At 37.2% G+C, this 24,723-nt stretch overlaps 1 protein-coding gene across 1 annotated transcript in view; it reads left to right on the forward strand.

Annotated features, from left to right (window-relative positions):
- The first annotated feature begins 2,915 nt into the window (after positions 1 to 2,915).
- LOC129002057 (netrin-3-like) overlaps positions 2,916 to 24,723 on the forward strand; it is a 267,472-nt gene continuing 245,664 nt past the window's right edge. Inside the window, exon 1 of the mRNA XM_054429569.1 lies at positions 2,916 to 4,271. Within this exon, the coding sequence (XP_054285544.1) occupies positions 3,068 to 4,271 (1,204 nt within the window). The 5' untranslated portion in view covers positions 2,916 to 3,067. The remainder of the gene's footprint in view (positions 4,272 to 24,723) is intronic.

The raw sequence follows: 24,723 nt of genomic DNA on the forward strand, positions 1-24,723 counted from the left end.
AGTGCCAACATCGAAGCAACAAATATACCTACAACGCTACAACCTAAGACTTGATAAGGAGGGGTATTCGAAAGTGTTTTCCAAGGTAATTTGGCACGTGGTCGTGATATGGATAAATGGATAGGTATAAGTTTAATGGTTGTGGTGGCCGTGGGTAGTATATGGTAAAGTTGTATAGATGTATAGCCTACAACTTTTTCTTTACATTGCTTTTTTATGTTAGGTCTTTGCCAGATTAAATGAAGTTAACATAGACGCAATAAAATGCAACACTAAAAATCCGAAATAACTGCAACACGACTTAATGGAATTTTAAAAGTGTTTAAGTTGATATGTAGTAAAGATTAAATTTATAAAACCTTTTCTTTGTCTGTACAATGTTTTTTTAAGTTAGTAATTTGCTGGATTAAGTGGTGCACAGACGCAACACGAATTGATGGGATTTTCAAAATTTGTTTGAGTCAATTCGGCACGTGTATTATTCTGTGATTGAGATGTCTAAATTTTACTTTTCCTTTATAGGTAAGACATGTGTCTTTCTTGTAAAGAAATCAGAAACTAAGAACTATCGTTAAATATATTAACTATTCTGAACAAATATAGGCTACTTATTTCTTGCCTATTGATAGTTCTGGTTTGGACGAGTTGCATTTAATACTATTGTACACAATAAATTGTGAGATATATATTAACACGAGGGAATATTGTTGAGACAATGTGATCGCCATTTAGATGACGTAATCTGATGCAAAGTCTACTTACAATATCCAAAGGCAGATTGTAACATAATACCATAATAATACTCTAACAATATAAGTTTAAAATATGTGAATCAATTGTGAGAATTTTTTTATTTTGCATTTATGAGCCCTGAAATTGTAAAATAAAATGGTAAATATAAAGACAACACACACTCCCTATTTGAAATCTATATTCTACAGCATCAGTAGGCCTACAACTCAATTTGTTAGTAATTTTCAACAACCAAAACCCTAATTAATTGATTAAAATATACACATTTTGTATTTTAAATTCCTTATCTCATAAACAATAAAGACTTGCTGTCACATGGTGTAACGAAATCACAAGAGTAAACCGAAATAACCAGAAAAGCCCACGAGACTTGACAAAAGTTTTCCGTCAACAAATAAAGCAGTTATGAAAGTTGGAAGGGAAGACAAGTCCAGTCACGTGTGGAGTTAGCCAGGACGATTGAGTTACTTGTTGTGTGCCTTTGAAGACATCGGACAGTAGATGGATTGAATCATTCAGCCTTTCCAGTGAACCGTGCACGACGTTTGACCATTGATTATATATGTATGAAAGTGTATAGTCATTGGATCGGTTCTCTCTGCCATGTTCGGCCACGTGCGTCCTGAAAAGGTCAATCTACGTTCGTTTGCTGGTTTAGTCACAGGAATGGGTATTATCATTTGTAGTTTGGGGGGGGGGATTTTTTAAAGGATATAGAGTATACAAATGAGTGTTACAGTAGTTGATAGGTGTTGATAGCAATTCGCGCTAGAGTTAAAAGTCAAGAAAAACATTGAGCATGAATGTTTTCACACTAAAACATTTTCAGTGACGAAAGGTTTATGACTATTAAACATGTGCAGATGCATCTGTTGCTATATAAATCGATTGTAAACCTAGTTAAACTGTACCGAAAGAACGCCAGTATTATCCTAAATTGATCCTCAATAATTATTGCTTTAATAACACATTGAAAATTCAAAACCCGTTAAAAACTTGTAACACATTAATGTAAAGTTTACCTAACATTTTATTGTTTAAATTTGTATACGAACAATGACTACTGAATTGTAATTAATAATCCGAAAGTAGGCAATCACATTATATTGTTCGAAGACTGATTATATGTATCAATAATGCGAATATTTTTGCGTGTTCTCCTAAGTATTTTTTCGACACTGGGAGTTTAGTAAGCTATTGTTGTAGCAATAAGTTGTTTTATAAATAAATTCTTTATTTATATGCTAAAGTACTGTATATTTATATCAGAATTAAGGAATTTAACTGTTGTCCTGTTTTATAGGTAACAACTATAAACTAAACTGTACAAACTTCGAGTATGTTTTGTCAAAAATGTTTGTACGTCAGATACACATCTTTAACAGATTTTTGCTAAAACTGAAACACAGGTATGTTTTATTTTCCTAAGTATCAGATCTGTAGTGATTTTAGAAGGTTACTTTAAAAAAGTTGTTATATGAAAAAAAATCTTTTAGGGCTAATATTGACCAAAAGGTATTCATAATTTTTTATCACTTTTCTTAGTAGGGTATAACTAAATTGATAGGTGATAAAACTGATAAAATTTTAAAACCACCATCCTAACACAACCCATCGCAAAGATTGGCTCTAAAATTACCCACATTATTGGATTCAAATCAATTCCCAACTTATTCAATATTATTGTACATTCTTACAGATACTCAAACAAGACGCGTGATGTAAGATGACAGATAAATATTTTAGTTATTTACTTCATTATAATATTTTTATCCAAATATCACGAACTGGAGATGAAAAGACATGACTTACACACTATTAATAATCATTACCCTTTGATAGTTTAGTTAATGAGGCGTCAAATAACCTCTAAACCGACTCTGTCCGGAAATAAGCACAATATGGTGGAATGACAAAGGAGCATATCACACAATTAGTCACAACGACTGGCTTTGTCGTAACTCGGTCAGTCGGAGCCCGAGTGTAAACAAGCCGGTCCGAGACATGCAGTCTGACGCTTTTAATAATACCCATTATCACGGGCAATTATAGATAGCGCCGGTGTGAACGGCAATTATATATAGGTAAGAATTCGGCGACGTGATTGGTCGAGGGGGAGGGCCCCGCCCCCCGCGCTCTCACACCAGTGCGGCAGTCACTCGTCAGAGCTCGCCGCGATAGGTGAGTGTGCGTCCGTGCGTCAGTCGGTGTCGCGAGTGTATGGTGCGTGTGCGTGGACATGTGTAGCGATACTAAATAAACGTGAGATGCTGGAGAGAGAGGAAGTATAATAAGTGAAGGAGATAAAGTAACGATGGTTTTCAAGTGGTTCGTGGTGGTGCTGACCCTGGTGCCGATGGTGGCACACGGAGGGAACGAAGCCTTCCTGAAGATGTTCGCGGCGCAGCAGACGCCGATAGACCCGTGCTACGACGAGGACCGACCTAGGCGATGCATCCCGGACTTTGTGAACGCCGCGTTCGGCAGCCCCGTGGAAGCTTCTAGTACTTGCGGCACTTTCGGACCTTCCCGCTACTGCGACATCCCGGACAGTGTGTGTCATATGTGTGACGACTCTCAGCCCAAGCGACGACATCCGCCGTCCTACCTGACGGACCTCAACAACCCCAACAACATCACCTGCTGGAGGTCGGAGCCCATCGTCGCCCCCGCCTCCTACAACAGTCCCCCGGACAACGTCACCCTCACACTGTCTCTAGGCAAGAAGTACGAGCTGACCTACGTCAGTCTGCAGTTCTGTCCGCGCGCCGCTAAACCGGACTCCATCGCGATCTACAAGAGTATGGACTACGGCAAGACCTGGCAACCCTTCCAGTTCTACTCCGGTCAGTGTCGGAGAGTGTACGGCAGACCCAACAGAGCCACTATCACCAAAGCCAACGAGCAAGAAGCTCTGTGCACGGACTCCCATAGGTTCAACGGTGACGGAGCGGGAGGTCCCATCGCGTCCAGGATCGCCTTCAGCACGCTGGAGGGTCGTCCCAGCGCCGCGGACTTTGACACCTCCCCCGTGCTACAAGACTGGGTCACCGCTACTGACATCAAGGTAGTCTTCAACCGTCTCCACTTCCCCTCCATCATGGAAGAGGAGGACGACACCATATCCATCGTCGACCTGGAGAAAGATCCCAAGAAAGATTTGGAAGACGTGAACAAAATCACCAACGGACCCGTTCCTCCGAAGGTCGAGCTGAATCCTTCGCAGGACCTCCAGAACGAACCTCTGCCCGCGGACAGTCCGTCAGGGATGGTGCTCAACTCTCTGATGACGACCACCTCCACCACCATGTCCTACCACTACGCCGTGTCGGACTTTGCTGTGGGAGGAAGGTGCAAGTGTAACGGACATGCTTCCAAGTGTGTCCCCGGGCCGTCGGGACTGCTGACTTGCGACTGTAAACACAACACTGCAGGAAGAGACTGCGAGAGATGCAAACCCTTCCACTTCGACAGACCCTGGGGCCGAGCCACCGCTAGGGACGCCAACGAGTGCAAAGGTAACACTCACACTATATGCAAGGTGTTACTGCATGGGGAAAGAGGATCGGGCCCAAGCCGAGAGTTCACCAACCATGATTTTGTCATGGCGTGACAATACCACGACATGATCATTCAAAGCCCATGTGATGTCGTAGGTATACAGTTCTGGAAACAGGATATGTTTCGTAGACGTAAACTGTATCTGCTTAAAAGATTTCCTCCAAAGAAAACCCTCACTAAAAGTTACATTTTGAATATTAACTACCGAAAGAAAAGTACGGTGAAAGCATTATAAATGAGCGGCAATGTACGCAAAAGCACACTCGTAACACAGAAAACATGCGTTTAAAATCCTTTATTCCGCTTAAAATAAACGCTAGTGAAAGAAATAACATGGTGGAAAGCAACTGAAGTCTCATTGTATGACTATTCGCCACATAAATTCATTGTTCTCCACAGCAGTGCTGAATGGTGTTATTTTTAAAGGTTTCATTATGCAGTTTTTTTATGGTTATTAGTAGAAAAACAATCGAATGTTATCTCTATGCTAGCATTTTCTTAATGCCAACAAACTATGTCTATGCGTTAGAATAAAAATAAATATATCTTTTTTTCTAATAGAGTCCTATCCATAGACTTCATTGTTTTTTCCATCTTATATAAATTAAATGCGCACACACGCAAATTTATTTCAGTGTTATAGGCTGTCAAATCCAGCAAGATTATCATAGTATTTTCGCTTACTTATAAGGCAATATAGCCTAAATAAAATAGATTAATCTTTTAAATCTTACACAACGCATGTACAATTACTTAGAAAGTTCGTAAATGGGAGTAAATGATGAAGACGAGTCTTATATAAATGGACTAAGACTCAAGGTTGGGGGACTAAAGTTGTTGATGAATGGGTAAAATAACCAACTTGATCAAGATTAAGAGACTGTGAATAGGATTAAGGGATTACCTACGCTGGGATTTCGTAAAAACAGGCATTATGTTTACTCTGGTATGTTTCATCATTTCATTGCGTCAACTAACACTACAGACTGAAGCTTGGGCGTACATTGTTAAACTACTTTATACAAAATACAGATTTGTCATTAACGAAACTTTGTCTACACAATGAAAATACATCTTGATCTTTCTTGCCAAAAATATCGATAGCAATTTGATTTTGATACAGAAATAAATACAGTATTAATCAGTATAATATAGCAGCTAACCCGCAGAGCCCGCATTGATAAAAGCAAATTTATCATAACAAATGGTCTATTAATATGCCGAGTTAAACGAAGGTTTGGATCAATAATCTAGTAAATTAATAAAGCCTAGACAAAATAATATTTGAAAAGATGACGAATTCTCATTACTGTGTATTTGAGTACGGCAAGAAGTCAATCTGAAAATAACTAAAACCCCAAACTACCGAAATAATATAATCTATTAACTAGCATTGTTAGTCTTGTAAATTACGACTGCATAATTGACAATTTTCCACAGAATATTACGTCGAAACAAATAAAAATTTTAACTATGCAGCTCCACATTTAATTAACCGGCAATAATAAAATAAATTACATTGATTAACAAATTGTATTGTCAAATAATAATTCAATAACTTAATTTATTTATAATACGTTAGGGAAAACAGAATCGGTTAACCAAAGTAAGCATTATTTCAATCTATACGGAACATATTTTGTTTGTTTGCAGCAATTCAATGCAGTGATTTCAATTAAGCGATTTAACCTGTTTACCAATGTTAAATCGATTGGTTTAATCGTATGAGTGGCCAAACGATTAATTACCGTTTCCCCATTTGTATAGGGAATGTTATAATTTGTGGAAATAAATAGGCCCTATTTGTTATTGTATTAACCGAAAGGAACATGTCACCGTCACAGACAATTTTAATTAATTAATACCCCCGTCGCAGCAAACCTGCAGACTTAGCGAATTTCCATCTGCCTGATTGGATTTAAACTAAAATGTCCCCTGAAAATATCACATTTATTCCCTATTTAAACAGAATAAGTTTAATGAGTACTTAGGTTTGCTGCAACAGGGAGGGTAAAAAAGTTTTTTTTAATGTAAAATATTAAAAGGTACTGTGGTGTAGTAAGAAATTAATGTATTTTCCAAATTTGATCAAAATATGTTCATAAACAAGCAAACTACAACAGTTGACTTATTCTCCATAAGAATAACATGGGAATTTTAAAATTACAATTTTTTTTGAATTTTCTCCGTAACAATTAGGCGCATAATAACGCTTCAATATACTAAATTATTTGTTTTTTTAAGCTCTACAAAATGGTTGAAAAATAAATTGTGAAATTTTGTGTTTTTAGGGTCAAAAATGGGAAAAACCTATTTTTACCCCATAAAACCCCCCATAAACCCCCGTTCCCATAGTCCGATCATGCTGGTTTGCGAACTCATTCAAGTTTATCCCGCCTTACACCTTTAAACCAAATTTTATCAAAATCGGACAAAAATTACTTAAGTTATCGTGCGGATGGACACACACATATATATATATATATATATAGATATATAAAAATTTGAACGAATGGTGTTTTTGGCCTCTGGGGACATCAAAATGAAAAAGTAAATCGCTCCCGGGCTTAGGTCTTACCATGAGACCTACGGTAATAGCTACTTCCCTATAGGGAAATTCGCTAAAAAAAAAACCTATATTACTGAAATAGGTGTGAATTTGTTTCTACTGGAATTATAATACCTAATAAATTAATTTAGGTTTTAAAGCTAATCAATAAGTGTTAGCTATACACATTAATTTTATGTAAATATCTTCGTAAACAAAATTTTTTGAAATCTTGAATTTGTGGAAAATTAGTTATGCAAATTTTTGATAGCCAATCCTTATGTAACAGCGAAATTTTTCATCGAGTCTTTTCCTCAATGGATTTTCATGTACCAATGCCTTTATTTTGTGCATTTGCGAATAGGCCTATGTTTGTTTATTTTCAACTAAATACATGAATATGAAGTTTCTTGCTTTTTAAATGGATTGTTGTTTAACATAATTATTGATCGAAATGCCAATATGGAAATAACAAATAATTACATTGTAGATGTTTTCTTTCAATTTTGAACAACTCATGAATTCTTTAAGTTAATTTTTTGGTGATACGGGTTTATCTTCTTTTAGGATTTTTTACGAATAGTATTCATCACTATAATTCCAAAATCAATGTTCCCAACGTAAGGTTCAAGTTGACCCTATCACAGGTCGTATACAAGAAGTAGTTGTTGGTGTTCGTGGAAGTGCAATACAGATGTTTGTTATTAAATTAACACAATCAGCTGGTTGTGCAAGTTATCGCAAACAGCTGATTACTTTGATCAAAGCCCGCTGAAATCAGCCGATACATGTGTAGACTAAACAAACTTGTTAGACTAGATAAATAACTTGGTCGACTTCAAACATAATGCTAGCCTTTGAAGGCACACACAAATGATGAAGTGTTTTAACAATGTGTACATGAAAAAAAAAACTCATTTTCCGTGTTTTAAAGGTGAAAACACATATTTTACCGTTTCTATCGATAGAATTTAAATATTTCAATCGCAATATATTTTAAATAAACATAATTTAAGGAAATATTCATGGTATACGGTTTGAAAATGATTTGCAATTTACATCTAAACTTTTTTTATTAAAACACAGTCTATGTTGCAATGCAAATAAGTACATTATTGATCACTATTCTTGTAGTTCAAAAACCTGTGACATTTTCTAAATGAGAATACAGTACTTTTATTATGAAACTAGCCTTTACATGCTAAAAGGATACATATAATACATAAAAAATACAATTCGTTTTTGACTTTAATGCATTTACATCCTTTTTGCATTACTCAATTAAAATACTATCATGCTATCCAAACCCTTGTATGAAAAAACACATTAACTGTACACATATGTCGTATGTCATAATTATAATGATACATGTAAATTAAACATTATACTAAGTTTTGTATCCATTATAAAAGTATTTAATTACAAGTAACACATTTAATATTATGGACTTGATTGTACATCTTTTAAGGTTTTTTTGTACGCATTTGAACAATTCAATTTTGTAAAACATATAAAAGCTAAAATCCGAACTATAAATGTTTGTAATAAATGTATGTGCAACTTAATCCTTCTGTTTAGAAGGTCTTTATGTACATTAAATTGCAATTAACTGGGGATTTCAGTGTTATTAGTTGCATATTAACGCTTAAGAACGTAACATTAAACATTATTACAATATATGAAACATTAAATGCCAGTTTTGTTCCTTTTGATATGCAGCAATGTAAGTAGCTTTAGCATATTTGTAACAGCTCAAAATGTTAGGAAAACAAACATCGCAATACTAATCTTTTGTAAAGTAGCAGGGTATATTTAACATTATTAATCTTGGATTTCATGATAAAGTAATCAAAAAATTATCCATGATGAATCAAGATAAGTAGGTGGAAGATAATACATGTATAATAATTTTAAATCTGTGATGATTTCAAATAAGCATAGGCTACTTATAAATAACTGCTGAAGCTACATAATATTAATAGGGTTATGGAATCGCGAGTAACTAATTTAATTTAAGGATTTTATGGAAACAAATCTCCGTATAAAAAATATTTTATAATCTCAGAGACCTATAAGTTGTATGTTATGTTGTTAGTTAGAAAAAAAAACTCAAATAATATTCACGTTAATTTTAATATTTTTTACTGTTCTATGTTTTGTTATATATAAATAAATCGACTGTAACTTATTAGGCTATACAAAGAAAATAAACTGACAAAGGTAAATAATCGAGGTAGGCCTATGGTGTTACTTACCTTTGAAATAAAACAACTTTACAGTTGTAGATTCTCAACTAAAAGGGAGAAAAACGCTACGTACTTAAATTAAGTTTATATTGAAAACGCACTACAAATACACAACCAAAGGCATCTTATCGTATAGAAAATTGTAATAAATGCGGGCATTTTTCGAAGTCTATTAATTCCTTTAACAAACTCTGATAAAACCTTTGAACATTCTCATAGCCATTAACAAACACTCTATACACAACGAATGGTCTCCAATCATACAAAAAATAGTTTGTAAATATTGGTACAGTATTTTCAGCAAATCCCTCCTATTTATTTAGTAGCGTCTATGAACGGTTGAACATTCTCTACCTCAAAGCATGAACAAATTGAACGTTCGTTTAGTGTCGAGTGTTGTAGGTTCGCAGCAAGGTGTGAATTCTTTGGTTTGCCGCCGACCAAAAAAGACCGGGATATTAATTGTCTGCCCAACCTTCCTTGTAGGGCTTGGGCACTTCAATGTCGACCTGGTTGACCTGGGCAGTGAACATAGGACATGCTATAAATTGGGGAATAAAACGGTTGTTTGTAGTTTTATGTTTTCAAATATTGTATTACAGGTTTAACAATTTTCCTTTGGTGGTTGGAGGTCAATTATGTTGATGGTAACATAGTACTTTTATGTGGTGAAAGAGGGGTTCGTGGAAAATATTTTGGTTATTGTTTATTGTTTTGTCCAAAAAGCAAACCAAATTGCAGTGTACTGTTAGATAACTTGGTGAACAATATTTTTTTTTTGTTTGTTGTACAAATTTAATTAAAAATTTTCATGTTTGTTGTACAATTAACTCTTCACTATAACATCTGGAAAATACAATTTAATTTACAGTAGCACCTGTTTATATTGCATGATTTATTTCACTACTAGTCACGAAAGTGACCCATTTCGGGGTGAGATAGTGTTGTACTTGCGAGTCGACTTTCGTGACGAGTATTGAACAATACTTTCTATCACGATGAAAAAAAAACTACTTCATCAAACTTAAAAAAAGTTATCTGATATTTCGTAATCCATTCATTTTTCTAATCTAAACACAAATACGGCTGTACAATTAATGTTAGTGTAAAATGCAGCTGATTGTAACTTTGTTGATGGCAGTAATGTTCACGTAGCGAAAGTAATGTTTATGTCAAGAAAGGTCAGCTGATCACTATTTGTTTTTGGTGTATGAAAATTGAAGATTTTCGAAGATCTCAGGTGTATGAAAATGGTCTATTTTCGAATACATAGTAATGAAAAAGTGTCTTGTAACATGGCAATCTGAAACCCACAATTCACTCTGTAACAGCTACGATTAAGCTTATTCAAGTTCTTACATAGCCTACTAACCCGTCAAATTTAAGTACTGTACATTTAAGGTGACTTAGGCCTGCAAATTCTTTTAGTTGTTACTGGTCACTTTTGCAAGATAATTGAACACTTCAAAACTTACTACTCTGTAGTTGTTGAGAAGTTATACTAAAGATTTAAGATGAAGTTTTTTACATTGGCACTGAAGATTGGTTTCCATACATGTCATAGTAATACCATTGTCTAACCACTTCACAAAGCCTTTGAGAGCGTTTGGACAAAAACAATCGCGGGGTTCGGTTGGTATAGTGATTAGAGCACGGAACTTCTGTAGTAAAGTCTCCGGTTCAATTCTCACCTATTACCAATAATTTTAGCTATGGAGCTATAGCGAGATACTATGCTTCGGAATCCAACTTTATCTATTGAGAGAAGAAAAAACTCCGGACGAAAGTACTCCCTTCTAAAAGCCATACGAAAATGTTAAATGACAAATAACGCACAGATTTTTCTATTTACTCAAATTTACTTCTTTAACATGCAAATAAGGCGTGGCGAGTTTCATAACCAACCCAATATGGCGTCAAGATTCCAAATCGTCAAAGTCTAATTATTGTCATAAATCATAACACCAGTCATCATCTAACCACCTCGTCACCGTATGAATATCATACTCTCATGTAATGAACTTGTTATTAACTGGGCCCCAATTAAAGCCAATCTGGTCCGGAGGGTCTAATAAAGTGAGAAAAGCCGCGTATTGGAAGGTCTGATTGCATAGTTGGATAATTACTGTGATTTTTATAGTGGAACCCATTAAAACACTCTTTAATCTAGGCCCCGCTAGGGGTAATAAAACTTAACGGAACATATATTAGGTGTAAGAAAATTCTAAATATTTTAAGCGTAGAGAAGTATTTCCGGGTGAAAAAATTCTTACTCACCTAGTTTAGGGAAATAAGTTTTTTAATTGTTGAAAATTTGGTTTAATATACTCACCGTGTTTTAGACAACGATCACATGTGGTTTTAAAGTACAGGCCCTTTGTGGTGTTATGTAAAGAGGGCCTTAAACAATCCTAAAACCACAGTCAGATATGTTTGTGAACTTATCAAAGGCATCTCTTGTTGACCCTATGGAACGTTTTACAAACATGTATGATGAAAATTAAGTGAAATCCATAACCATTGAGAATTATTATGTAATGTGGACAAAATCACCTCATATTATAATAAAAAGTACCTGTTCTTTGACTTAACCTAACAATTCTTCAGTGACTCACTCACTACTGTGCTTGAAATCAACGTTACACAATATTTCGAAGAAATTAAAAAAATTAGGATGCACTTAATATTGCAGGTCTATTTTGATATTCAGTAGCAAAAGATATATATTTTTACAAACACTCAATTATTGATTGATTCCATAACAGTTCCAACACATTACTTCGCCTTCTTTAAGGAAAAATTAAGTGGAATAAATATTGTTGGATAAATAAGGTGAAAGCTTGGTTACTGACTGAAATCAGCTGTTTTAGCCAACAATGCATAACTCATCTTGGACCAGGACTAGAATGAAGTTGCTTAACGCAATAAAGTAGGATTTTGCAATCAAATGAAAGTCTTCACTGCTCTATCAATAAATGATGCTATTCTATAGATGTCAATTTTATTACTGTTACTAGAATTTGTATCGCTCCTTAACAAAATTCGTAAAATTCCACTGGTTTAGACAAAATGCCTAAACTTAGACCTATAAGCGTAACTCATGTTTTAAGTCTCATTTCAGTAGCCAATTTTATTACTATTGCTAGTTAAGCAATTAAGTAAATTAATCGTCGCCCACTTCGATACGAATAACCATCTTGTTACTTACCAATCGTTAATGGCAAAGTTTTGCCAAGTCAGTCGCGCTCATTCTTCATACTTTACACTTCGTCGATGATTGAGGTACAATATTTCCAGAGTCTCGCCGCGAAGGTTTGAGTGTTTAACTTTATTATAAAGTAATTTCCTTCGACGTCGAACCCTGCCTCCCCAGCCCCGGGTTATTTCCCAAAAGGGATATTACGGCGGGTTTTTTAAACTCTCACCAATATCGAACCCCAAGCTGAAACAATCTTGTGACGTTTTGTAGTGTTTGGCGCTACCAGAAAACGTGTTTTGGTTATAACAATGTATTTATGTATTCTTTTCTCATTTACGAAATTGGCATTTGTTTTAAATTTTATGTAAAAGAAATGTTCAGGCTTATTTTCGTCACTATAATTTCAAATGTTTGATAGATATCTTCAATAATATATGGCAAGTGGCATCTGGGTAGAGAATCGAGCCCACTTGGAATCAACCAGGAGCTTTCAGATTTGAAGGCGAGCACTTTAAACACTTTTTAATACTCTTGGTAGTGATCAAGAAGAATTTTTTTATCTAACACTTGGCATATTTACCATGGATATTATTGGTATATTACCATAGAGATGTACGCAAATTAACCTTTAAAACCCCTAAATTGAGTAGATTAACAGATGAAAAGGCCTATTTACAGTATTTTCAAGATTAAAATTTGACATAGGCTACAAAGATAAAACAAAATGTCAACCATTTACAAAAAAACTGCAGAACTTGTTATTGATTGCCGTATAGTAGTTACTGTTCAATAAAGAAAACATAAGTTTATTAGATAAAAATGTTAATAGAGCAAACTTATTTGTGAGAAATATTACATAAGCCCATATGAATGACATTTTGAAAAAAATCATATTTAGTATGTTAGAAGAACTAAACACCACTTCACATTTGTTTACACCTTTTTGAAAAAATATAAAAAATTAATATAAAAAAACTAACCCAAAAAAACAGCTCAAATTTAATATCGAGTACGTTACAGTACGAAGAGCTAATAACAATACAATTTAAGTTGATTGTTGTGTTGGTGGCCCTGACCAGCTGGTGTAATTACTGCCTATTGCCATTGTAGTGGTAACACTGATGTCCGATGTTTCAACGGATAACAGCTGATTAAACAGTCAACTCACACAGCAGATGTAATCATTGTTGTATTGGTGGCACTATGTTCTATGCTTGTTTGTTTTGTGCAGTCCAAGTGGCTTTTTGAAGTTAATGTAGGGAGTGTTTATTCAGATCTTTGTAGCTTGACTAGTTGATGTTAGTTCCAAAATATATTTTCCTTTAGATTTGAAGGCGAGTTCCATTAACCTATACCTTTTCTCTATTATTTTGTAATAGGCTACATTATCTAACCAAAATTATTTCCTTTGGTGAATTGGGGATGTTAATGATAGATAGTATGATTGATTAGATTTTACAAAATAAAATAGATGAAAAACAATTATTGATGGTTTATTGACATGGTTGAGAACAAAACTGATAAAATGTAAACAAATAAGTAAATAGATCATAACAATTAATAAGACATATGATTTTATCCTCAAATGGCATGCAGTAGAGAATATACATAGAGTACTTCTAACAGGGGACTTACGTCAAATTTCTAATATATTCAAAGTTTAAGGTACGAATAGAATAAAATGCATTTTCCAAAAAGTTTCAAATATCCACACTTACGTTGTTCAAGACATTAAATGAATATTAAAGATTTCGACCACATCATGGCCAATCCCACTCTTTGGTAAAATCTAAAAACAATGCGTTGTCCTTTAATACTTGTAGAATTGATACGTACAGATATACAATTTTCCGTGTGCTCTTTTAACAAGAAACGTAATTTCTGATTGTTCCAAATGATATTTAAAGCTAGCGTGGTTAAATCTGTGAATTATTTTGTAAACCTGTTATAAAATAATCACCAGCCAAAGTTGTAAGTTGGTTTGCGGGATTGCTATGGCGGATACTGTAGTAGAATTCACCCACCATCAAGAAGACCATCATCCAGACCCTACTAAGGTACACTGACCTCCATAAGAAGCACTGTACACTGCAGTCTGTGGTTGAGGAATATCAATTTTGGAATCGCCAGTTAAAGCCTACCATCAGCTTCTTGCTTATCATTACGATCCGCTATTGTTGCCGCCAATATGCTTGTGAAATCGTAAATTGCCGATTTAAATCGACGATATTACAATACTTAGGATCGTTCATATTTCCAGATTGAAATTCGGGGCCTTCGCAGCGCCGCGGGTGTGGAAAGTATGATTTGGGACGTGGTTTTTTAATGGGTACATTTGATGTGTGACCTATTTACGGAATGGTGTCTCATCAAAGTAACTATATTTAGAGATTAGTAATTTGAATTCAACACACTCATTTTTAAGAAGTTAGTGGTATTTTAACGTATGATATTCCAAATAAAAAAAAAAAAAATACTATGTTAAGGCTAAAAATGCCGAATTATGTTAATCTTGGAATACAAAAAAACTCATTGTTGGACGTTGTCTGTTGATTTGTTATTCATTCCTTGTTAGTCAGGAGTTGTACTGACAGATTGATGTTGGAGGCTAAACTGTGCGGTGAAGGATGTTGAGGTGGCAATATGCTGCAGTAACCAGAGTGGAGGACTCTTGTCTTATGTTACGTCGTGATTCACCACTTGACTCATTACACTACACTCAGGTAGTCAGGAGTTGTACTGACAGATTGATGTTGGAGGCTAAACTGTGCGGTGGAGGATGTTGAGGTGGCAATATGCTGCAGTAACCAGAGTGGAGGACTGTTGTCTTATGTTACGTCGTGATTCACCACTTGACTCATTACACTACACTCAGGTAGTCAGGAGTTGTACTGACAGATTGATGTTGGAGGCTAAACTGTGCGGTGAAGGATGTTGAGGTGGTAATATGCTGCAGTAACCAGAGTGGAGGACTGTTGTCTTATGTTACGACGTGATTCACCACTTCACTCATTACACTTCACTCAGGTAGTCAGGAGTTGTACTGACAGATTGATGTTGGAGGCTAAACTGTGCGGTGAAGGATGTTGAGGTGGCAATATGCTGCAGTAACCAGAGTGGAGGACTCTTGGCTTATGTTACGTCGTGATTCACCACTTGACTCATTACACTACACTCAGGTAGTCAGGAGTTGTACTGACAGATTGATGTTGGAGGCTAAACTGTGTGGTGAAGGATGTTGAGGTGGCAATATGCTGCAGTAACCAGAGTGGAGGACTCTTGTCTCATGTTACGTCGTGATTCACCACTTGAATCATTACACTACACTCAGGTAGTCAGGAGTTGTACTGACAGATTGATGTTGGAGGCTAAACTGTGCGGTGGAGGATGTTGAGGTGGCAATATGCTGCAGTAACCAGAGTGGAGGACTCTTGTCTTATGTTACGACGTGATTCACCACTTGACTCATTACACTACACTCAGGTAGTCAGGAGTTGTACTGACAGATTGATGTTGGAGGCTAAACTGTGCGGTGAAGGATGTTGAGGTGGCAATATGCTGCAGTAACCAGAGTGGAGGACTCTTGTCTTATGTTACGTCGTGATTCACCACTTGACTCATTATACTACACTCAGGTAGTCAGGAGTTGTACTGACAGATTGATGTTGGAGGCTAAACTGTGCGGTGAAGGATGTTGAGGTGGCAATATGCTGCAGTAACCAGAGTGGAGGACTCTTGTCTTATGTTACGTCGTGATTCACCACTTGACTCATTATACTACACTCAGGTAGTCAGGAGTTGTACTGACAGATTGATGTTGGAGGCTAAACTGTGCGGTGAAGGATGTTGAGGTGGCAATATGCTGCAGTAACCAGAGTGGAGGACTCTTGTCTTATGTTACGACGTGATTCACCACTTGACTCATTACACTATTTTAGGTAGTCAGGAGTTGTACTGACAGATTGATGTTGGAGGCTAAACTCTGTGGTGAAGGATGTTGAGGTGGCAATATGCTGCATTAACCAGAGTGGAGGACTCTTGTCTTATGTTACGTCGTGATTCACCACTTGACTCATTGCACTACACTCAGGTAGTCAGGAGTTGTACTGACAGATTGATGTTGGAAGCTAAACTGTGTGGTGAAGGATGTTGAGGTGGCAATATGCTGCAGTAACCAGAGTGGAGGACTCTTGTCTTATGTTACGTCGTGATTCACCACTTGACTCATTGCACTACACTCAGGTAGTCAGGAGTTGTACTGACAGATTGATGTTGGAGGCTAAACTGGTCGGTGAAGGATGTTGAGGTGGCAATATGCTGCAGTAACCAAAGTGGAGGACTCTTGTCTTATGTTACGTCGTGATTCACCACTTGACTCATTACACTACACTAAGGTAGTCAGGAGCAGTACTGACAGATTGATGTTGGAGGCTAAACTGTACGGTGAAGGATGTTGAGGTGGCAATATGCTGCAGTAACCAGAGTTGACGACTCTTGTCTTATGTTACGTCGTGATTCACCACTTGACTCATTACACTACACTCAGGTAGTCAGGAGTTGTACTGACAGATTGATGTTGGAGGCTAAACTGTGTGGTGAAGGATGTTGAGGTGGCAATATGCTGCAGTAACCAGAGTGGAGGACTCTTGTCTTATGTTACGACGTGATTCACCACTTGACTCATCATACTACACTCAGGTAGTCAGGAGTTGTACTGACAGATTGATGTTGGAGGCTAAACTCTGTGGTGAAGGATGTTGAGGTGGCAATATGCTGCAGTAACCAGAGTGGAGGACTCTTGTCTTATGTTACGACGTGATTCACCACTTGACTCATTACACTACACTCAGGTAGTCAGGAGTTGTACTGACAGATTGATGTTGGAGGCTAAACTGTGCGGTGAAGGATGTTGAGGTGGCAATATGCTGCAGTAACCAGAGTGGAGGACCTTTGTCTTATGTTACGTCGTGATTCACCACTTGACTCATTACAGTACACTCAGGTAGTCAGGAGTTGTACTGACAGATTGATGTTGGAGGCTAAACTGTGTGGTGAAGGATGTTGAGGTGGCAATATGCTGCAGTAACCAGAGTGGAGGACTCTTGGCTTATGTTACGTCGTGATTCACCACTTGACTCATTACACTACACTCAGGTAGTCAGGAGTTGTACTGACAGATTGATGTTGGAGGCTAAACTGTGTGGTGAAGGATGTTGAGGTGGCAATATGCTGCAGTAACCAGAGTGGAGGACTCTTGTCTCATGTTACGTCGTGATTCACCACTTGAATCATTACACTACACTCAGGTAGTCAGGAGTTGTACTGACAGATTGATGTTGGAGGCTAAACTGTGCGGTGGAGGATGTTGAGGTGGCAATATGCTGCAGTAACCAGAGTGGAGGACTCTTGTCTTATGTTACGACGTGATTCACCACTTGACTCATTACACTACACTCAGGTAGTCAGGAGTTGTACTGACAGATTGATGTTGGAGGCTAAACTGTGCGGTGAAGGATGTTGAGGTGGCAATATGCTGCAGTAACCAGAGTGGAGGACTCTTGTCTTATGTTACGTCGTGATTCACCACTTGACTCATTATACTACACTCAGGTAGTCAGGAGTTGTACTGACAGATTGATGTTGGAGGCTAAACTGTGCGGTGAAGGATGTTGAGGTGGCAATATGCTGCAGTAACCAGAGTGGAGGACTCTTGTCTTATGTTACGTCGTGATTCACCACTTGACTCATTATACTACACTCAGGTAGTCAGGAGTTGTACTGACAGATTGATGTTGGAGGCTAAACTGTGCGGTGAAGGATGTTGAGGTGGCAATATGCTGCAGTAACCAGAGTGGAGGACTCTTGTCTTATGTTACGACGTGATTCACCACTTGACTCATTACACTATTTTAGGTAGTCAGGAGTTGTACTGACAGATTGATGTTGGAGGCTAAACTCTGTGGTGAAGGATGTTGAGGTGGCAATATGCTGCATTAACCAGAGTGGAGGACTCTTGTCTTATGTTACGTCGTGATTCACCACTTGACTCATTGCACTACACTCAGGTAGTCAGGAGTTGTACTGACAGATTGATGTTGGAAGCTAAACTGTGTGGTGAAGGATGTTGAGGTGGCAATATGCTGCAGTAACCAGAGTGGAGGACTCTTGTCTTATGTTACGTCGTGATTCACCACTTGACTCATTGCACTACACTCAGGTAGTCAGGAGTTGTACTGACAGATTGATGTTGGAGGCTAAACTGGTCGGTGAAGGATGTTGAGGTGGCAATATGCTGCAGTAACCAAAGTGGAGGACTCTTGTCTTATGTTACGTCGTGATTCACCACTTGACTCATTACACTACACTAAGGTAGTCAGGAGCAGTACTGACAGATTGATGTTGGAGGCTAAACTGTACGGTGAAGGATGTTGAGGTGGCAATATGCTGCAGTAACCAGAGTTGAGGACTCTTGTCTTATGTTACGTCGTGATTCACCACTTGACTCATTACACTACACTCAGGTAGTCAGGAGTTGTACTGACAGATTGATGTTGGAGGCTAAACTGTGTGGTGAAGGATGTTGAGGTGGCAATATGCTGCAGTAACCAGAGTGGAGGACTCTTGTCTTATGTTACGACGTGATTCACCACTTGACTCATCATACTACACTCAGGTAGTCAGGAGTTGTACTGACAGATTGATGTTGGAGGCTAAACTCTGTGGTGAAGGATGTTGAGGTGGCAATATGCTGCAGTAACCAGAGTGGAGGACTCTTGTCTTATGTTACGACGTGATTCACCACTTGACTCATTACACTACACTCAGGTAGTCAGGAGTTGTACTGACAGATTGATGTTGGAGGCTAAACTGTGCGGTGAAGGATGTTGAGGTGGCAATATGCTGCAGTAACCAGAGTGGAGGACCTTTGTCTTATGTTACGTCGTGATTCACCACTTGACTCATTACAGTACACTCAGGTAGTCAGGAGTTGTACTGACAGATTGATGTTGGAGGCTAAACTGTGTGGTGAAGGATGTTGAGGTGGCAATATGCTGCAGTAACCAGAGTGGAGGACTCTTGTCTTATGTTACGTCGTGATTCACCACTTGACTCATTACACTACACTCAGGTGGATCCATTACCATGAGAAATATTCTTTAATTTTATCCACCTAATTTGTAGCCTAAGCCTAATGCCGTAATACCACTGCCTTCATCGCAACCCCTAAAATTTTAACTGATATTCAATACTGCCACGAAGAAGCAGTATTACATTTGTTTTCAATATCATTTTATATTTTGCCTCTAATTAGTTTTCATTTGAAATTTTTTTAATCCAGATAAATGAACGCTAATTATATTATTGAAACAGTTATACCATCTAGTAAATACAATAATTACATTGGTAATGAGCGCTGGATGTGACAACGGAGCTGTAACAGCTGACCAAACCAATATAGAGGTATGTGTGGCAGAGCAGCACAATACTATAATTGCTATAACGTGGCAATAAAGGAGGAAAAAGTCTACAATAAGCTTGTCACAGAGGCGACAGCTGCTGTTATTGCGGCGTGCTGACGGGTTTAGTTCATCCTTGGTCCTTGCCTACCGCACAAGATGTACAGGGTTGTGTTGCGTTGTGGATATTCCTTTTAACTGGCTTTCTGTAGTAAAATGCGTTATTAATAGCCATTCTATTACAAAATCACCGTTTAAGTTTTTGACGTCTCTTAATTATTTTTCTTTCAGGTACGGATTAAATTTTGCATTAATAAACAAATAATTTAAGAAAATGATGTAAATTCCATAAATAAATAGATTTTCGATGGAAATATGATGGATGTTTCCAGCATACCACATTGGATTTGGAAGTGGGAAAAGGATCTTGAGGGAATGAAAAGAGTAAACAATTCCTCATTCGTCCTTTAAACAATACAACGCACAAATTAATTGTTTGCTAAAATTCCATTACTAAGAGATATGAATGAGTATATTACCAGATATAACTTACTAAGCACAAATTACTAAGGTGAATTTGATGGAAAATGTGACGAACACATACAAAGCAGTGCAACATCGGTGACAAAACTCCAAGGGATTACTATAAACTCTTATCTTTTGGCGTTTGGCGCCGTTCTGCGGCGCGTGAGGCGTGAAAACAGTAGGAAGAGCAACGGTCCCAAGATGCACCCCTGGGGGCCACCAGATAAGCTTTATCCACCATCTCGTGATTATGCACACTTGTGGTGCCAAAGCGAGCGCTCAATTTGCATCTAGCAACACGGCTATTGAATGTAAAACACGCTACCGCTGAATACAATGCTCTCAGTCCCGCTCTCCACTCGCGGCGTTTTTGCCCGTTTCGGGAGACGTGTTGCTGCCACCTCGGAGGAGACTCGTCCAGGTGGTTTTTTCCGGATTTGAAATCGTTGGAAATTTCGATGAAGAAGTTTCAGCGGAAAAACGAATCCTGTTTGGCTGTTTTTGTTAAGGAAGAAACCAACATTATACAGTAGTTGGGCATTGTTTTGTATAGCTTTGCTCCGGTCATGCATTCTGCTAGGATTGTAAAGGGCTGTACTTCTGAAGGCCATCAACTACACGATAAATCAACTCTTTTATAATATCAGATCTGTAATATGTTGTACTTATTCAATACAAAAACGATTAACTAACTGTCAAGAAAAAAAAATTGAACTACAAAATCCTAATATATAAGTTATCTTATTTTGGTTTAATGTGGCATTGATCTCGTTTAACCTCTAGCCACCATCGACCTACTACCGTTTCTACAATTTAATTTCCACCTTTTTATTGTATTATTTTACCAACGCCATTTTTTCTGGAATCATCGATTGGACTTTGACCACAAGACACACGGAGGGATGAATGAGCCCGGGAGGTCGTCTATGAGGAGCTAATCCCGCGTTTGTGGGTGGGAGGACAAGACAGATGTAGCAAGATTATGAAGACGTAAGTTTTGGCGCGTGCATTCACACTCAGAGTCCGCAATTAACGGCAATCACTCATCCTGACTGCGTTATTAGCGATGACGTCTCAACTACCCCCCTCCCCACCCCCCTAATACGTCACACTGTCTCCGTCTCACTCTTACACATGCGGTTGGCAATGTTTTCGTTCAAGAATGTTTTTTAAAGCTGCAAGTTCAAAATAAACAAATTTGTGGTAAAAATAGGAACTTATAATTTTTATCAAACCGTGTTAGGAATTATTGTATAACTATTATTGTGTTGTACTATATTTCTGGTTAAGTGGTGTAGCTGACATAGCTGGGATATCACAGGGTATTTTGCTAGTCGCCAAAATATGTTCATTTTACACAAATGAGTGGCGTATGTTTTAACTTAAGAAAAGAAAGGAGGGTTTCTACAGCTTTACATAACCTTATGTACTATTTACTTACTTTAAATTCTTTTTATTGAGTTTACTTGATCCTTTAACAATTTTTGTCAAATAATTCACCTAAAGTTTAAAGGGGGAGGTGGGGGATTAGTGTATAGTTCATTTAACATATCAGCAGAGGTTATAGCTGTTTTGTCTGTGTATAATTTGGCAGATAGTTGGGTTGTTAAGGGCAATTTCTAGCGTTACTGTCCCGTTTATAGTGTTTGTAGGGGGGCCTTACACCCTCCTTCTTTACATACTGTTCCAAGGGAAAACGTGTAGTTTAAGGACTTTTTGGTGTTGTCATGAACAACATCATGCCCTCTTTTCTATGACCGGAATCGTCTCTGGTGGGTCTCAATCTTTTACCAGCCAACCTATTGACACTGTGTAGCATAGACTAACAATTTTTGGTCCAACGATTAATTAAAAACCAAGTTTCATAGATGTTTTTTATCAAGTCTTTAAGAGTTACTTGTAAATGTTAACTAAAAGTAAGTAGCTTGAAACCTGAAGTGAAAACGTACAGCCTTTTCAATAACTACTATAATAAATGCATAATTTTTACTTAGAAAAGTTTTAGATTAGTTCTCGTTTCAAGCCACAATATCTAAGTGAAGACTCTTACCCGAGTAGTTCTACAGACGTAGACCACAACTGTACAATTATCCACTTACATCTACTTATATTGTTGCTGCGTCTGTCGAATGTTCTCACACACACACTAACACTTTCACACACTCACACTAATCAAACACAACCCATTGCGTAAACACTGATTGATCTTTGCATGCGAAAGTCGACGACCATGAAATTAAGACGAATCATCGGACATGATCATACGTCAATAAATGAGAAACTGTTATTCAATCACGCGGAGAAAGCTGCACAACCCGAGGGTTTACTGTGATAATCTCATAATTACAAAGCATTGGACATAGTCAGCTGATGCACTGGATGATGTTTACACAGATTGCGAAAATATATTGCAACCATCTGCGGAATTTTGGAAAGCTTTGGTAAATAAATGGAATGTGCGTTTAGGACATGGTTATGGCACTTAAGAGTGTTTTTCAAGATATGGGGGTCAAACTAAACATGGACGTGATATAGAAAATACACTTACAAACTCCAGGACCTTGAGAAAATTAGGGCGCTTTTATTGCAAGAGTTTTACCCCTGACTCCAAGTCCTGTACAATGTAGCTACATCTGAATTCAAGCGAGAGTATGGCAAGATTTTATCCACTCCACAGCAAGCTATCAATGATTATCTGACTTGGAAGTTTTGCCGATTGAGGTCTAAACCATGTTGGATGTAAGCCAACTCTTCTCCCAAAGGTACTCGGATTTTTTCATGGGATTGTTATCTTGTTCAATAGCATCTGGATGGCCTACCCAACTGCAAAGAGGGGATTCTTCCAGGGGATAAATAGGATTTAATTGTCTCAGGTGATTATGTTGCTCGTTTTCAAATCTGAAGGCTACTGGATAGATCCTAGACTGGGACGATTCTGGACCCATTTGCTACCTGTCATTGGGGTATCAATTAATGACGTCATAAAACAAAATGTGTAAAACACGTAGACATGCAAGTAGCGTCGAAGTTGAAACAAAAAACAATTGACTATACACCATAATATAAGATAAGATAATCAAAATTGTTGGAAGATTAAGCATGGGTCAGGCAGATGATTTGTCTTGCAAGTGTGAAAAAAGTTTCAAATTACGGAGCACCTAGTAAATGAGCGCCTATTACTACAGAATTATGTGTATTAAAACATTACTATATGCCCTAAATGACACTTGACGTTAAAATCAATGGCATGATATAAGTCCTAAGTTATTTTAATATAGTCAATTATATTTTCGGGTGGTTTGACTTTTATAGCTGAAGCAGCTATATTTAATCCAAAGTAAGTCCCAAAAGTTTCTAATTATTTCTTGCTACCTAAAAGTTAATGACGAAATTTCCACTGAAATTGATTTACTAATTCCATATGCTTATGTAAAACAGTCTTCAACCAAACTAATGACCGAAAAGTAAACTCATTCAGAAACTAACGAAGAAGAAAAATCAGTTACACAATAACGATTTATTTACCAACACTAAAAGCCCACTGAAGTCTAACCACTCATTAAAACAATCTGGTAGATTTATACTTTCGAGTTTTTCATTTCGGGGCTCCTCCCCCTCGATAAACAAAAGTCAAACAGAAGCCAGAGAGCTCCACATCTCAAAATCTCCATACTGATGGTCCATTAACATCTGGGAGAAGTAATTATGAGTTGGTGATAGTTTTGTGGGATTCTCATATCCTCGACAGATTTCGCAACCGTGTGGGAATCATCGGATACGAATGGTTAATTCATTAATCTATGCTAATGTAGCAACGGTTATTGTTAGGCCCGCCCGTGTGTTTAACACTATTGTACCATATGTTCGTCATTCACATTTAAACGAGTAATTAAACTCTAATTAGGTTTTTCTCTCGCCTCCCGCGTCGTGGTGAATTACGTAATAATCATTTTTTTGTCGTTTCAAGTTGAAGTAATTACACTGTGATGATGCGTTTATTGATTTTGTTTTTCAATTAAAATTGGTGTGTGTTTGAATTATTACGCTCGTTTGGGATTGAATGATTTTCTCATTGTATTATTTTAGACTGTTGTATAGAAAATCCGTGAATACCATGATCTTATATCCCGTTTCGGGCAAAAAGCATAAGAAAGGGTATCATTATTATCAAGCGCAGGCTTCTCCATAATACATATAATCTCATTCTATGGTAAGAAATACAATTTATAACATAAATTCTTCGCCCTGATTCGGAGTAAACAATGTTATAGTTGCATTATTCAAAGTAAGGTTCAAAGTCACACAACACTATATTATGGTAGGGCTTACAAATCAATATAAATATAAATGTTTATCGCTACGTATGTATTGTAGAGGAAGAAACCTTTTCTACGTTTTAAAATTGGACAGCTCAAAAATGTTATAATGTCCCAC

This window comes from Macrosteles quadrilineatus, unplaced genomic scaffold (assembly GCF_028750875.1).
Source record: "Macrosteles quadrilineatus isolate MER2022 unplaced genomic scaffold, UCM_ALF_1.0 Scaffold_9__3_contigs__length_116548681, whole genome shotgun sequence".
NCBI classification, from domain to species: domain Eukaryota; kingdom Metazoa; phylum Arthropoda; class Insecta; order Hemiptera; family Cicadellidae; genus Macrosteles; species Macrosteles quadrilineatus.